This window comes from Danio rerio, chromosome 3, assembly GCF_052040795.2.
Source record: "Danio rerio strain M-AB ecotype USA chromosome 3, GRCz13ab, whole genome shotgun sequence".
NCBI classification, from domain to species: domain Eukaryota; kingdom Metazoa; phylum Chordata; class Actinopteri; order Cypriniformes; family Danionidae; genus Danio; species Danio rerio.
The window spans coordinates 25,589,299-25,602,769 of record NC_141023.1 but is presented as its reverse complement, the minus strand read 5'-3'; the positions used below and the strand labels follow the sequence as shown (position 1 = coordinate 25,602,769).

The 13,471-nt window shown below is 40.5% G+C and overlaps 1 protein-coding gene across 5 annotated transcripts; it reads right to left on the bottom strand.

Annotated features, from left to right (window-relative positions):
• Positions 1–2: 2 nt before the first annotated feature.
• On the bottom strand, positions 3–12,304 carry atp2a1 (ATPase sarcoplasmic/endoplasmic reticulum Ca2+ transporting 1). Of its 5 annotated transcripts, none has more exons than NM_001007029.2 (25): positions 12,187–12,304; positions 11,918–12,056; positions 10,972–10,989; positions 10,735–10,817; positions 9,563–9,667; positions 8,885–9,023; positions 7,817–7,897; positions 7,628–7,713; positions 7,247–7,544; positions 6,943–7,109; positions 6,772–6,860; positions 6,588–6,690; positions 6,373–6,504; positions 5,406–5,531; positions 5,108–5,326; positions 4,877–4,988; positions 4,509–4,732; positions 4,090–4,310; positions 3,768–3,970; positions 3,573–3,658; positions 3,314–3,447; positions 3,102–3,219; positions 2,591–2,708; positions 2,175–2,214; positions 10–293 (listed from the first exon to the last, which is right to left on the bottom strand). In NM_001007029.2, exons 2-24 carry the CDS (start codon positions 12,033–12,035, stop codon positions 2,210–2,212), a joined length of 2,985 nt encoding a protein of 994 aa, NP_001007030.1. In that variant the 5' UTR covers positions 12,036–12,056; positions 12,187–12,304; the 3' UTR covers positions 10–293; positions 2,175–2,209. The 5 variants fall into 5 exon arrangements, with proteins under 5 accessions (XP_087098194.1, XP_087098193.1, NP_001007030.1 ...); NM_001441426.1 differs by having other exon boundaries at positions 11,918–12,040; XM_087242068.1 differs by lacking the exon at positions 10,972–10,989 and having other exon boundaries at positions 3–293; positions 11,909–12,056.
• Between the last annotated feature and the right edge of the window lie 1,167 nt (positions 12,305–13,471).

Below are 13,471 nucleotides of genomic sequence, written 5' to 3'. Positions count from 1 at the left end.
GCTTGTTTTATACACATCTTTATTTTAAGAATAGCATTTTCATTAGAATATACTGTTCATAACATTATATATATTAAATTAAGTCTTAATACATATACATAACACTTTTTTTTTTTACTTAAATATTTTTTTTTCATTTTGTTCTGTAAGGTTTTACATTTTATGGGTGATTTTTCACTGGTTCCCGGTTGGATTCTGTATCACTCCTGGTGAATGTCATTTTTCTGCGTGGAGTGCTGTTTTAGTTCTTCCTTTTCAGTCCCACTTTTTGGACACTAGATTCTGATCTTTCTCTGTTTAAGAAAATAAGTCATGTGAGACAGGAAGCCTTATAGATTAGTCCACAACAGCACTCTTGTAAAGCCAAAATATTCTAGGCATACATAGCTATGAAGTGCACAACTTTAAATGTACAGTCGTATCATATTAATTCATCAGAATCTTTGTCAAGACCACATATTTGAGGAAGAATTTAGAATGAAAGGGATAGTTCACCCAAAAATGAAAATGTACTCATCCTAGAGTGGTTTATAACCTTTGAGTTTCTGTCATCTGTGGACACCAAAGTAGATATTTTAAAGAAACCTGTAACCAATGCTGGAATTGAAGGGGGGTGCAGGAGGGATGGCACCCCCCCCCCCCTTCCTTATAGAAAAAATGACAAAAATCATCCCCTTCCACCCTTACAAACCCCTTTAGATTAACACAGTGTGTGTAATGTAAAAATTATCATGCAAATTAAATATTAACATTTTCTATTTTTGGTAATTTATGACTAATAAACAACAAGCTGCCACACATAAGCGCGATACAGTTCATTGCGTTATTTCACGCGATTTCCAAAATGTCTAACCGAGCAGTTCAGACGCGACTTTTTGTATTTTTAAAAAAGAAGAGAACAGAAGGAATGATATTTAGTTGTTTATTATTATATATGTGCTGTACCTGCCATGCATAACTGCATTTCAGATCAGTTTAGACAGCTTGATGCAAGTGTTACTTAAGTTGTTCTGTATCCACTGCAAAACACAGTTAACAGGGCTTGCTAACATTTTCTTTAGCAACTCAAGTTTCGCCGTTAATATCTAAGTTGCAGCAGATTCTAGGTTTCCTGTTTCTAAAATGAACCGTCATTCTTATCTCTAAAATCTGAATGCAAATAATGTGATTTCATTTTCTCAAAATGCTTCCAAACAGCTCAGCCGCTATACATCTCCATACCATGTTTTGTTTATAAATAAATCTATGATTAATTGATTGAGTTGTCCATACAGAAAGACATTTGTGAATGAATCAGCTGTTTGAACAACTCCATTAAGTCAATCATTCAGTGGCAAAGACGGTGACTTGTCTCCACCTTCTGGCGGTTTTAGGTTTAAATCTCATGACATTTTTATTAGTAATTATAGTGCATTCATGCCACCTCTTAAGCCTTGTTAAACAGTCAGTTATTAAATAAACACTAAATTTATCTACTTGCTAACTTGCCATCTTTGTGGTGTCAAGAGGGATTTGTTGATTTAATCTGATTGTAAGATATTCTTCCTGATATATTTCAGTTTATAGAAAAGAACTCATGAAGTTGGGCCACATAAGGTAAACAAAGTGTTTTATATTTATATAAAACACTGTAAATGTATATTTAGTCATCATCCTAATGATACTGTAAACACAGGGATATATATATATGTGTGTGTGTGTGTTTGAGAGAGAGCACTTGGTGGTTATTTAAAAAAAAAAAGCATTTTCTCAAATTAAAAATGTACCTTCCCCCTTGAAATTTGTGGAAAAAACAAATATGTTGGAAGTCAGTGGTTACAGGTTTCTTCAAAATTTCTTCTTTGGTGTTCCACTGGAGAAATAAACTCATAAAAGTCTGGAAAAAGTAAAGGTTGAGTAAAAGATGATAGCATTTTCATTTTGTGGGTAACTAATTCTTTAAGCATTTACTGCTGATGATGATATCCAGCAGCCACTATAACATCTATCACTACTGTATAAAGTGCATTACTGTGTAAAAACAAATGTATTAGTCATGTGATCCGAGGAGCTCCATGACTGATGGTTGAATATATATGCATGTCAAATAACAAGCAAAAAAACATGGCACAGTTGGTCCACACAAACAGACACAGGGATATAGGCAGGCACAGACAGAGAGGATTGTGGGATACCTGGCTTTGTTACAGGAATATGGAGGGGAACAGGATTAGGCTGGAATAAGATAAAAGGGGTTTGATTAAGGGGAGAGGGTAAAAGCGAGGAATATTTACACCACTGGAAGAAATCGGCCACAAAGTAATTGAGTTAAAAAAAAGGTCAATATATAAGTAGATTACAAGAAAGTACAGGGAAATGAATAGGTCATCATTGTAAATTATATTTGTTCATTATTTAGTTAGTAATTAATATCTCCATTAGATACAGGAAACTGTTGAAGATGTTACATTGAATAAGTGTTTATGGTTCATTTTAATTATCAACAGCCAGGAACTGTTATTTACTTATAAAAATAAATAAAGTAGTCATGTTGTACATCTTAAAACAGAAATATTTTAAATGTGTGATCTTGTGGTAAATGGTTACTCACCCTCCAGGTAGTTGCGGGCAACAAATTTCAGAGCTTCGTCAATGAGGATGACTGGGAAGGAAAGCTTCAGTACAACGATCCACTGGTCAAAGTTGAGATGGGTTAGTTTGAAGATCATCTGTTGGAGAAAAGGCAGAGATTAGCAGATGGCTTATTGAAATTGTGATATGATAAGCTTACTATTTTGAAAATCTGTTTATTATATGTGGCAATGTTTGGGACAGTGTCAAAGGTAAGTGTCTATTGACTGGGATTATCTAAATGCATACTTTGGTTGCCCTCTGGTGGCAGACACTAACCTAGATGGCAATATTACACTTATTGTAACCCTCATTTTCTCAAATATGGACACTCAACGTTGGGTTTTATTAAAAATAAATGATACTTTTTTAATTCAACGATTAGGTTTGTCCAAATTTGACTCAATGTTAGATTATGAAAATCATTTTTAGAGTGTACTAAATGCACAAACTGAACTGAATTGAGCATGCTCAGTGCACACAGGACTTACAGGCAGAGGGTCCACATAGATGATCATGAAGTGCAGAGACATGGAGAGAGTCATGGCTCCCGCCAACCACAAGTTGCTCCATGGAGGCATACGCAAAAGAGACTGATTCTCTGACAAGCTGCAAAAACATGCATCGATGTATGTTATAGTCAACTGAAACTAATAAACTTTTATGACTTTTGCGATTGTATTTGGAGAAGGTCAGTACTGACCTGTTCAGAGCATTGCACATCTCAATGGTGACCAACACAGACAGAGCCATTGTCATTGGTGGAGCGGCCTCGAACACCTCACATTCAATACCGGCAAAGTCCTCATTGTCAGCAGTGCACTGCATGAAGTGGGACTAAGGACAGGAGGATAGGTGCAGCAGCATTATTATTTTATTGTGAAATGTACCACATTCAGAGACATCAGTAAGCACATACTGTATCACCAACAGTGTTAGATGAGATCATGCCAGATTCTCACCAGCTGGTAGAAGGAGACCATGGGGCCTTCATCACAGTAGAGGAACCACCATCCAGCAGCAGCAACAGTTGCAGCACCAACATAACCTGAGAGAAAGGGATTCAACAGAATCTGTAAGATGTTCTGAGGTTACCAGAAAAGGTTTCTAAACCTCAAAAGATCAGAAATAAATCAGAAAAATGAAAAGTATCATACCTCCAATGGCCAGGTATCTGAAGAAGAGCCAGCCGGAGATAAGAGGCTCTTTGGGGGAGCGGGGAGCCTTGCCCATGATGTCCAAATCAGGGGGGTTGAAGCCCAGAGCAGTGGCAGGGAGACCATCAGTGACCAGGTTCACCCACAGCAGCTGAACTGGGATCAGAGCCTCAGGAAGACCAAGAGCTGCAGTCAGGAAAATACTGTAAAGGAGATAAATGATTGAGGAAATAAATCAGCTTTAAAGCCAACCTTACCCCAATTCCATAGGGTTAATGGATATGCCTGTTTATGTAAAAGAGAGACTGAAACTACCACTCACCAGACAACCTCTCCAACATTAGAGGAGATGAGGTAACGGATGAACTGCTTCATGTTGTTGTAAATGGCTCTGCCCTCCTCAACAGCGGCCACAATGCTAGAGAAGTTGTCGTCGGCCAGGACCATCTCAGAGGCTGACTTGGCAACAGCAGTGCCAGAGCCCATGGCAATGCCAATCTCTGCCTTCTTCAGGGCAGGAGCATCGTTCACACCATCACCAGTCTGTGGGATGTGTAGAAGGGTTAGGGTATATTAGAATTTAATATTAACTCAAATTAAAAGGTAATCCTGAACTACTTTGTAGTACACTTAAATTTCTTACTTTAGGTTTAAGTCAGGGAGTGACATTTACTGACTTAAGATTAAGTGTAAGATCTTTGGTTTTTGTTATATTCATTTAGCTCCACTTGGTTCCCTTACCATGGCAGTAATCTCATCAAAGCCCTGAAGGAACTCAACGATCTTGCTCTTGTGGGAGGGCTCAACACGAGCGTAACAGCAGGCCTTACGCACCGCTTCTCTCTGCTGGGGCAGTGGCAGGTCATCAAACTCACGGCCAGTGAAAGCACGGCCTGTTACATCCTCATCATCACTGAAGATGCCAATACGGCGGCAGATAGCCACAGCAGTGCCCTTGTTATCACCTGGAAAAAAAAACATTTAGGATAAATTACTTTGTCACAGGACAACAAATAGTGATGCTGCAAACACAAAACCAATGAAGAGATACAAACAGTGATGATGTTTCAGTGCTTTTTGAAGATTAAGGTTCAGGTTTAGTGATTTACCTGTGATCATGATCACACGAATGCCAGCAGCCCTGCACAGCTCAATGGATCCAACAACCTCTTTACGGGGAGGATCCAGCATACCAACACAACCCACGAAGGTGAGATCGGTCTAAGAACAACAAGAAACTGGATTAGCTTTGACAAAATTCAGTTAAGCATAACTCTCAAGTTGAGTTACATTTAAATACTAAATATTTCCTTGTTCTCTCCATCTTTTCATGTAAATACCTCATATTCAGCAAACTTGGTGGAGTCTTCCAAGTTCATTTCCTCTGGTCTCAGAGGGTTGTCACGGGTTGCCAGGGCCAGGCAACGCAGAGTATCACGGCCAGTTCCCCATTCCTTGATCACAGCCATGATCTTATCTTTAACTGGACCAGTCAGGGGCACACGAGTGGTGCCAACACGCACATAGGCACATCTGTCAATAACGCCCTCAGGAGCACCCTAGAACAGTAACGGATTCGTGTTTCAGGTTCGTGTTAAGATATTAATTTTAACTAGGTAACTAAATGATTGGTCTTACCTTGACAAACATCTTGTTTCCAACAGGAGCCTTGGAGGCCTTTGCAGGGGAGCAGTAGACAGACATGGACTTCCTGTCACGGGAGAACTCCAGAGTAAAGTCTTTCTTCATAAGCTGCTTGATCACCTAGGAAACCAAAAGCAAACTGCATTAATAGAATTCCCGAAATGGAAGTTGCTAAAAATACCCTTTTGGCCTTGACCCAAGAGAGTTAAGGTATTCTAAGCAATTTTACTATTTCAAATCCAGCCTTACGCCCCATTCACACGGGGCTTCAGCATCAACGCTTGACTGAAGGCGTGTCTGAAGTTGGCTGACGCGATCTTTATAGCAGCGTCAGCCAATAAAATTCAGTCAGCAATAGGCCACTGTCTAGCTGGTGTATTAGCATGCAGCGTTCTGATTGGCTTCCGTCGGCACTTGAAAAGTTGAGCTGGTCCCAAATTCTGCAGCGAGCAATGCCTCTGAAGCGGATGAATCCACAATGCAGTTCGGCAACGCCTGACGTCATCCATTCAAAGTGAATGGGCAGCGTTGATGCCCCGTGTGAATAGGGCGTTAAACTCTTCATGAAATCACAATTTACACTATTTACTTTGTGCACATTGCTCATCTTTAGGTGAACAAATAATCTGTACAAATGAATCCACAGAAAATGTTTGTTCATCCTGGCCATCTTTAACAGAATCTGAAAATTTGCATCTGCTTCTTAGCGACATTGTCTGATGACACCATATTGATTGGGCAGATTATGCTTAACCACTCCTCTCTAGCCATTTTCTATGTGTGATAGATGGTGAGGAGGAGTGTTAAATTAAAACCCTCTACTCAATAGTCTAATTCGATTGAAAATGTATCACAATACTAATGTTGGTTAAAACTCTGACATTAAGTTTATGGAAATATCAGATGACCAGTATAAACCTAAGGAATGTCAAAAGCTGAGAAAAGGAAGTGAGGTACTTACAGCGCAACATGTGTTGGCTCTCTCCACCTTGGACAGACCACGAACATCAGTGTTGAACACATTCATCTTTTCAACCAGGCAGCAAAGGGCAGTCTCTGTAGCCTCGCCAACTTTCTCATAGATTCCCTTAGACTGTAACGGAGAGTTAAAGTTGGTTATTGCTCAACAAATGGAATGGCTTAGATGAGATTGAGGCAGGATAAAGGTTTGTTTACCTCATTGTAGTCCAGAGAGGAGTCATTGCACAGAGCGCAGATGGTTGCCAGCTCAACAAGGCCGTCAAATTGGCCGCACTTGACAGGAAGTCCGTTCTTAGTACTGCAAGGTACAAAGTAAGAATGATAAGTCCGTCTGCGCATGTTTGTTCATGAGCTGCCTATTAAATTTAAAATGACTTACACTTCTCCCTCTGGTGTGTACTTGGATCCAGAAATGTCGTACTGGTCAAGAGTCACAGATTCACCCTCCACTTTCTCAATGACAAACATCTAAATACAAAGAGATCAACAATTTGTGGTTGTAGTGATAGCATTGGGCAGTGTATTGGTTGATATCTTCATTGGTTCATACCTTTGTGACACACATCTGGTTGGTGGTAAGGGTGCCAGTCTTGTCTGAGCAAATGACAGATGTGCAGCCCAGAGTCTCTACAGAGGGAAGAGAGCGGACAATGGCGTTCTTCTTGGCCATGCGGCGGGTTCCCAGAGCCAAGCAGGTTGTGATGACGGCAGGCAAACCTGCTCACAAAAGCAAAGTGTCAAATATGCTCTGTTTGATTTGCACAACTTACAAAGTCTGCATTGAAACAGCACTTTACTCTTGATCAAGTTTCACCATTGATGCTTGATATTTAGGATAAGTCCTGTATTCACACCTTCGGGGATGGCAGCTACGGCAAGAGCCACAGCGATCTTGAAGTAGTAGACGGCACCACGGATCCAGGAGCCACCATGGACGGGGTCGTTGAAGTGACCGATGTTGATGAGCCAGACAGCCACACAGATGAGAGAGATGACTTTGGAGAGTTGCTCACCAAACTCATCCAGCTTCTGCTGCAGAGGGGTCTTCTCCTGCTCAGTGGCAGCCATCTGGTCACGAATTTTACCGATTTCAGTGGACACACCAGTGGCAACCACAACTCCAATAGCCTTGCCAGCAGCGATGTTAGTGCCCTAGTAAAATAAGAGGGAGTTTTAGTGGTAGTTCTAGAGACAGAGAAAATTAGCAACAAATATCTGAAGCATGGGACACTCACAGAGAAAAGCATGTTCTTCTTGTCCTGGTTGACAGCCCTGGGGTCAGGAACAGACTCTGTGTGTTTAATCACACTAACAGACTCACCTAAAAATAAAGTGATGAAGGTAGTTAGAGAAGGTCAAACATCTCAGCACTTTTTTTGGGAGTATTAGGAGGTAATCACGGATTTTGTAATTCACAAACATACCAGTAAGAATGGACTGGTCGACGCGCAGGGTTGTGGAGCGGATGGCGGTGATTCTGATATCAGCAGGGACTTTGTCACCAACTACACAGGAAAAGGTAGATTGAAAACATTCATATATGAAGAATACATACTTAAACTCAGAATAACAAAGTACAGAACGAGTCTTGAGTGATGCTTGGCGTTAAGGGTGTCTCAGTCCTATCTTTGATTTGATGGTTTTCTTTAAAGCCCACTAATAATATATATTATTGTTGTATTTTAAAGTTATGTGTTTAGAATGGGTCTCTAATATCTCTGTCGGGTAAATGGTTTGAGAGTTATTAATCATTATTCTAGTCTGGAGTTATCCAATCTAGCTCCTGGAAATCCAACTTACAAATCTCCCAACTCTACCTTAACACATCTTTGAACTTCTAACCATGGTCTTAAAAACATGTTGGAAGTTCTTTGCAGGATTAATTGCCCACCAGGAGCTGGATCGCTCCCAGATCTAGCTTATAGATGCCACTGTCAGTAATATTTGTTGATCTTTTGGTGAAAGCCTGGAAATTCAAAAGGGATGAAAGAGCAAATACATGAAACCGAAGAGTTGCAAGGACAAGCTGACCTTCTGTGTGGTGTAAACAAGTGGCTAGGCAGAAAAATGAGTGATGAGGAAGGAACAGGTGGAAGAGGGAAAGAGATGAGAGGGGCTAGGGATCGAGAGAGCAAGTAGAGGAACAGGTGCTGGGATGTATTTATATATAGGCCTTTTCTTTGCCTGTGCTCTCGCGGGTTCTTTCAGCCTTTTCTGATCCTGCTACTCTATATTCTTCCTCCCGCTGTCACACACAGACACCCTGTAATTGCCTTAAAAGGACGCTCACAATTTCTCAAGGGCACAAGTCCCATATAATCCTGTCCCCTCTACACACGCGTGTCCCATTACTTGACATCGTTGTGACTACATGGTGTAACAGCTGGCTCAAAGTTGTTGCTTACTCTGCATTTTCAGTGCATTGCACTATTCTGACGTGCTACATTATTGTTGGGTTTTTGTGTTTCTGATATATGATTCAAGTGGTATACCTGAAACTTCCACAATGTCTCCAGGGACAATCTCTCTGGCCTTGATCCTCTGCACACTCTTTCTGTCAGAGCGGTAGACTTTGCCCATCTCTGGCTCATATTCCTTCAGAGCCTCAATGGCACTCTCCGCATTGCGTTCCTACAAAAACAAAGATCACATCAGATCCTGGTCTCCTTTAGTATTTTACACCTTCACAGCCCTCTCCTTCCAAGGTTGTGCATACTTTCCAAATGACTGTTGTCCCCGTCCCATGGACCCTTGATGAAACCTGATCAGCCTTTAGTATTTTTGACATCGGGCCTTTGTCATCATGCGTTCCTGAGAGTGAATTTGTCTGTGCCTAACCTTTAACCTGTGATGTTATTTACACCATTCTGAGCTCTAATAATGCCATTCATTGTGTATTTTTACAGTTGCACCAAACTAGTTCAGTACTCCTAAGTTACTCTTGAAATTAAGGAACTGCAATACTTTAGAAATATTAAGTCCCAAGTATCATCATTTAACAAAGCATTCAAGAACTTTTCATCCCTTTTTTTTAAACTGATAGCCTTTGTAGGCAATGCAGCTTGGGGACTATTCCTGATCATTTTCCCTCATTTCTTATTTCCAGTCATGACTAAACTTTCACAAGTATGGAAAAAAAATGGGAATGTAAAATGGATGTGCATATTCACCTGCCATACTCCAACCACTGCATTGGCGATAAGGATGAGGAGAATAACGAAGGGCTCGACGAAGGCAGTGACTGTTTCCTCACCTTCCTCAAACCAGGCCAGTACCTGATGAACAGAGAGAGATGGAGTATAATTGAGACATGCAAGATCCACATGGGAGGTACAAAAGAAACAGTGTGAAGATCTACAATGAAGAACATTAGAGTCTATATAAAGAGCCAGCAGGTGTTTGCGTACTTGTGAATGTGTGTGTTCATGTCCTCTGAAAGTTGCTCAAGAAAGTACACTCGCTCTTCCTTTCATATGTACATGTTGCTCATTTCAAAAGTACAGCTGATCCTCTTTCAGCAATTCTCACGTGTGGCACTCGATTTATGGCACGTTAGCACCTGCTGTCTGTCTTTTCCTCTTTCACCTTTACGCCGATCTGTCTTTCATTCCTACCATCTTTGACCTTTGTGGGTGGATTCAGTTTCTTAGACTGGCTTAAGACCACCTTAAAATAACTCCCTTTTTACTCTCTCTCTGTCTTAATCACCCAGGCTCTCTCTTTTCTTGTTTTCTCTCCTTTCTCTGTCCTTGCTTCCCTTCAAAGCTTCTTTCCTGGCCTTCTAAGGCCATAATGACAGCTGTGATGTCATGGGCCTGAACAAAACAGCAGAACTAATGCCGACTGCTTCATTTGTTCCAAAACAGATTTGGAAAAAAAAGAAAGATCTGCAGTTTTATATGCCGACACTCGTTCATTATCAGAGCGGCATGTACTCAGATTTCAGGAGCAAGGGCATATGCATTTCTGGGACTAAGAAAAGATGCCTAGCCCCTCATATTAACAGTGTTGTTTCCCGTAACCATAAAGGTTCCATACTACCCGACAGAGATAAACAACTGGATTATGGCGTACCCATTATATACTCGGGGCTGTAGGGTTACCATTAAAGTTGACTGACAGGAACGGATGGGAATGTGGAAAATGTGTCCCTGTCCCTCGCATTGGCATTATCAATCATTGTCTGCACTCCTAAATAAAACCCTGTTCATTTAGTAAATTTTACAATTCCGAGGCTGCTAACCAAAACCCAAGTAATCAAATTAGTCAACCACAAAAGCCCACTAAGGTTTCTGAATGGTTTGGACTACATTGTGTGGTTATGTGGTTTCTGTTTACTTACAAAAGAGATGCAGGCGGCCAAAAGCAGAATCCTGACCAACAGATCTTCAAACTGCTCCACCACCAGCTCCCAGATGCTCTTACCTAAGGAAGAATGTAGTGGTTGAATTATTTATATAGTCAATCTTGACACAGGTTGACTTAAAACATACATAAAAAGGCATGTTTTTAAAAGGAATTCACTTTCAGTATGCATAAAATACAACATGCTGATAGTTCAAAGTCTATAAAGTTTTACCTTCTTCAGCTGGCAGCTCTGTGATTGGTCGGTTTGGTCCAATTGAGAAGATGAATGGAGGGGAGGAGATTAGAAACAGAACCATTAGAGTTCGCAGTCGGTACCTTTCACATCAACAACCAACATAACCTAGTGTATTAAATTAGGCATTCATACTGTTCTTTCTGACATGAGCTGAGCTCACACATAAGACTGCTTTGCTAATAATCTAGTCATTCGTCCTGTTTGACCTTCTGTTCAAGGCTCAAAATGGCCCCTGTGTTTAGCTGTCACTTTCTTGCTTCTTTTTCAGAAGTGATCTCTCTTACCTCTTACACCTTTCAATCTTGCTTTTGCAACCTAACGTTATTATTCAACATGGGCAGCGCATCTTTTCTGGCCTATTTTGTCTTTAAAGGGATAGTTCACCCAAAAATAAACATTCTGTCATCATTTACTCACCCTTCACTTGTTCCAAAAACAGTTTCAGTTTCTTCTGTTTAACATAAAAAGAAAGCTGAAAACCTCTAACCACTAACTGTTTTTTCTAGTATGTAAGTCAATGATTAGAGGGTTTTTTACAACTTTTTAAAATTGAATATCTTCTTTTGTGTTTAACAGAAACTCTTAAAGGTTTGGAAGCACTTGAAGGCAAGTAAATAGTGAGTACATTTTTATTTTGATGGTGAACCACACCTTTAGAGCTACCTAAAAATCTACCAAAAAAGCACTTTGGGGATTTATTCAGTCTCAATTTTAAGTAGATATTATTAATATTATAGTTTAATTAATTAATTACAACTAACATCTACATGTTTTACAAAAACATTTAAAATACTAAAGTTCTTGACACCTCTAAAATAGCTTGTTCTGTCAAATTCATCCCAACATTGTTTTACAGTGATCAACCATCCATCCATTCATATTCTTTCAGATGGCTCCGTCAGTTTGCCCATGCTTTCCTCACCGTTGAATCCGTACTTGGCTTGGTTCTTCTTGACCTGTTCTGGTGTGAGGCCTGTGGACTCGCTCACGCCGAAGTAGGCCAGGCATTCTGGTGTCTCCTTGGTGTGTGCGTTCTCCATCCTGTCTGCTCAAAGGGGAGACTTCAATAAAACAACACAAAAAAAGGATGAGTTACTTTCCCTCTCAGAGAAATGCAGACAAATCCAAGTACTAAGCTAACATATCCAGTCGTTATATTTTGCTTTAAATGAGAAGTTTGAGGGTACGCACCAACACTTTTTTAAAAGTGAAGGATAGGGACAAAACAGATGGCCCCTTAATACTCTCTCCCCTCTCTCTTTCTCTTTCTCCTCTCCTCCCTCTGGAGCGCAGGGCTGACAGAAAGTGCGAACTTCCACCCATCTCCGTAGAGTTTTATAAAGACACCAGGCTCACCATCGGCCAGGGCACACCCAGCGGAGGCCCCCTATTGGCCGAGACCAGACAAATATGGTAGGGAAGGGGCAAGGCCTTTGGAAGAGGGATGAAGGGATGTGATTGGAGCAATTGGGCGACAACTGGAGTGGGGGTGAGCAGCCTTGAAAGTGGGGTTGAAATTGGGGTCTGTTTTTGGAACACGCAGCAACAGTAGGATGGAGACGGTGAATGGGGAATTGTGGTGTTAGCATGAGTGACAGCTCAAATGGTTTTGGGATGTTAATATGCAGTAAAGGATGACCGAGGGCTTGGCTTTTTGTGGGGATTAAACATGTACAGGACTCTGTCATAATTATGTGGTGCAGGATTAAAATGTCTAATGTGGAGGCATGTTTAAACGTATACGAAGACTGTCAGGTCACCATCCTTAGAGAGGATTAGCACCTGGGATGAACTGCAGTGGAAAAAAACTCAGTGTGTGAGGGTAAAACAGTATTTCAGACATGGCAAATGTGCTGTAAAACAGACTGAGGAGGGATTCATTGCAAGAGTGCGGAAAGAAAGAGGCAAAGAAAGGGCTGTTAAGATCGAAATGGAGAGATTATTAGAGTCTGAATGTCCCCAAGTTTATAGATCTTTTATAGTGTTGACAGATTGTTTGGATGACTCGACAGAGATGAATGACTGGTCAGAGATTTTTCGCTAAAGCAAATCAGAGACAGGAAAAAACCTGCATGTGATTTTTGTCTATTAAATTCCTGTTCACTTTTTAGCAATGTTCATTTCAAATTAAGTTCTTTGAGCTGAAAAAAAATTGAGTTAAGGAACATTAAACAATTGATAAAGTAGGAAAACAGGATGTATATATTCGATATATGTATGTTTTTCTCCTCTTTAGTGTGTAATACAAATCTTCAGTTGCTTATTGTGTGAGAGGAGGACTGATAACTTGCTTTAGAGGGAGGATTATGTCATTATTATGTCAAATAAACTTCAGACTTCATGACTTCTTCCTTCAGACTAACATAACATGATCGCTTTTAATAATTCTAGTAATAAATGGTGTATCGTGGGTTTTGGCGCACATATAAACACATTATAAGTCCATCAGATGGGTAAGCTGCTGTTCATGCCTACA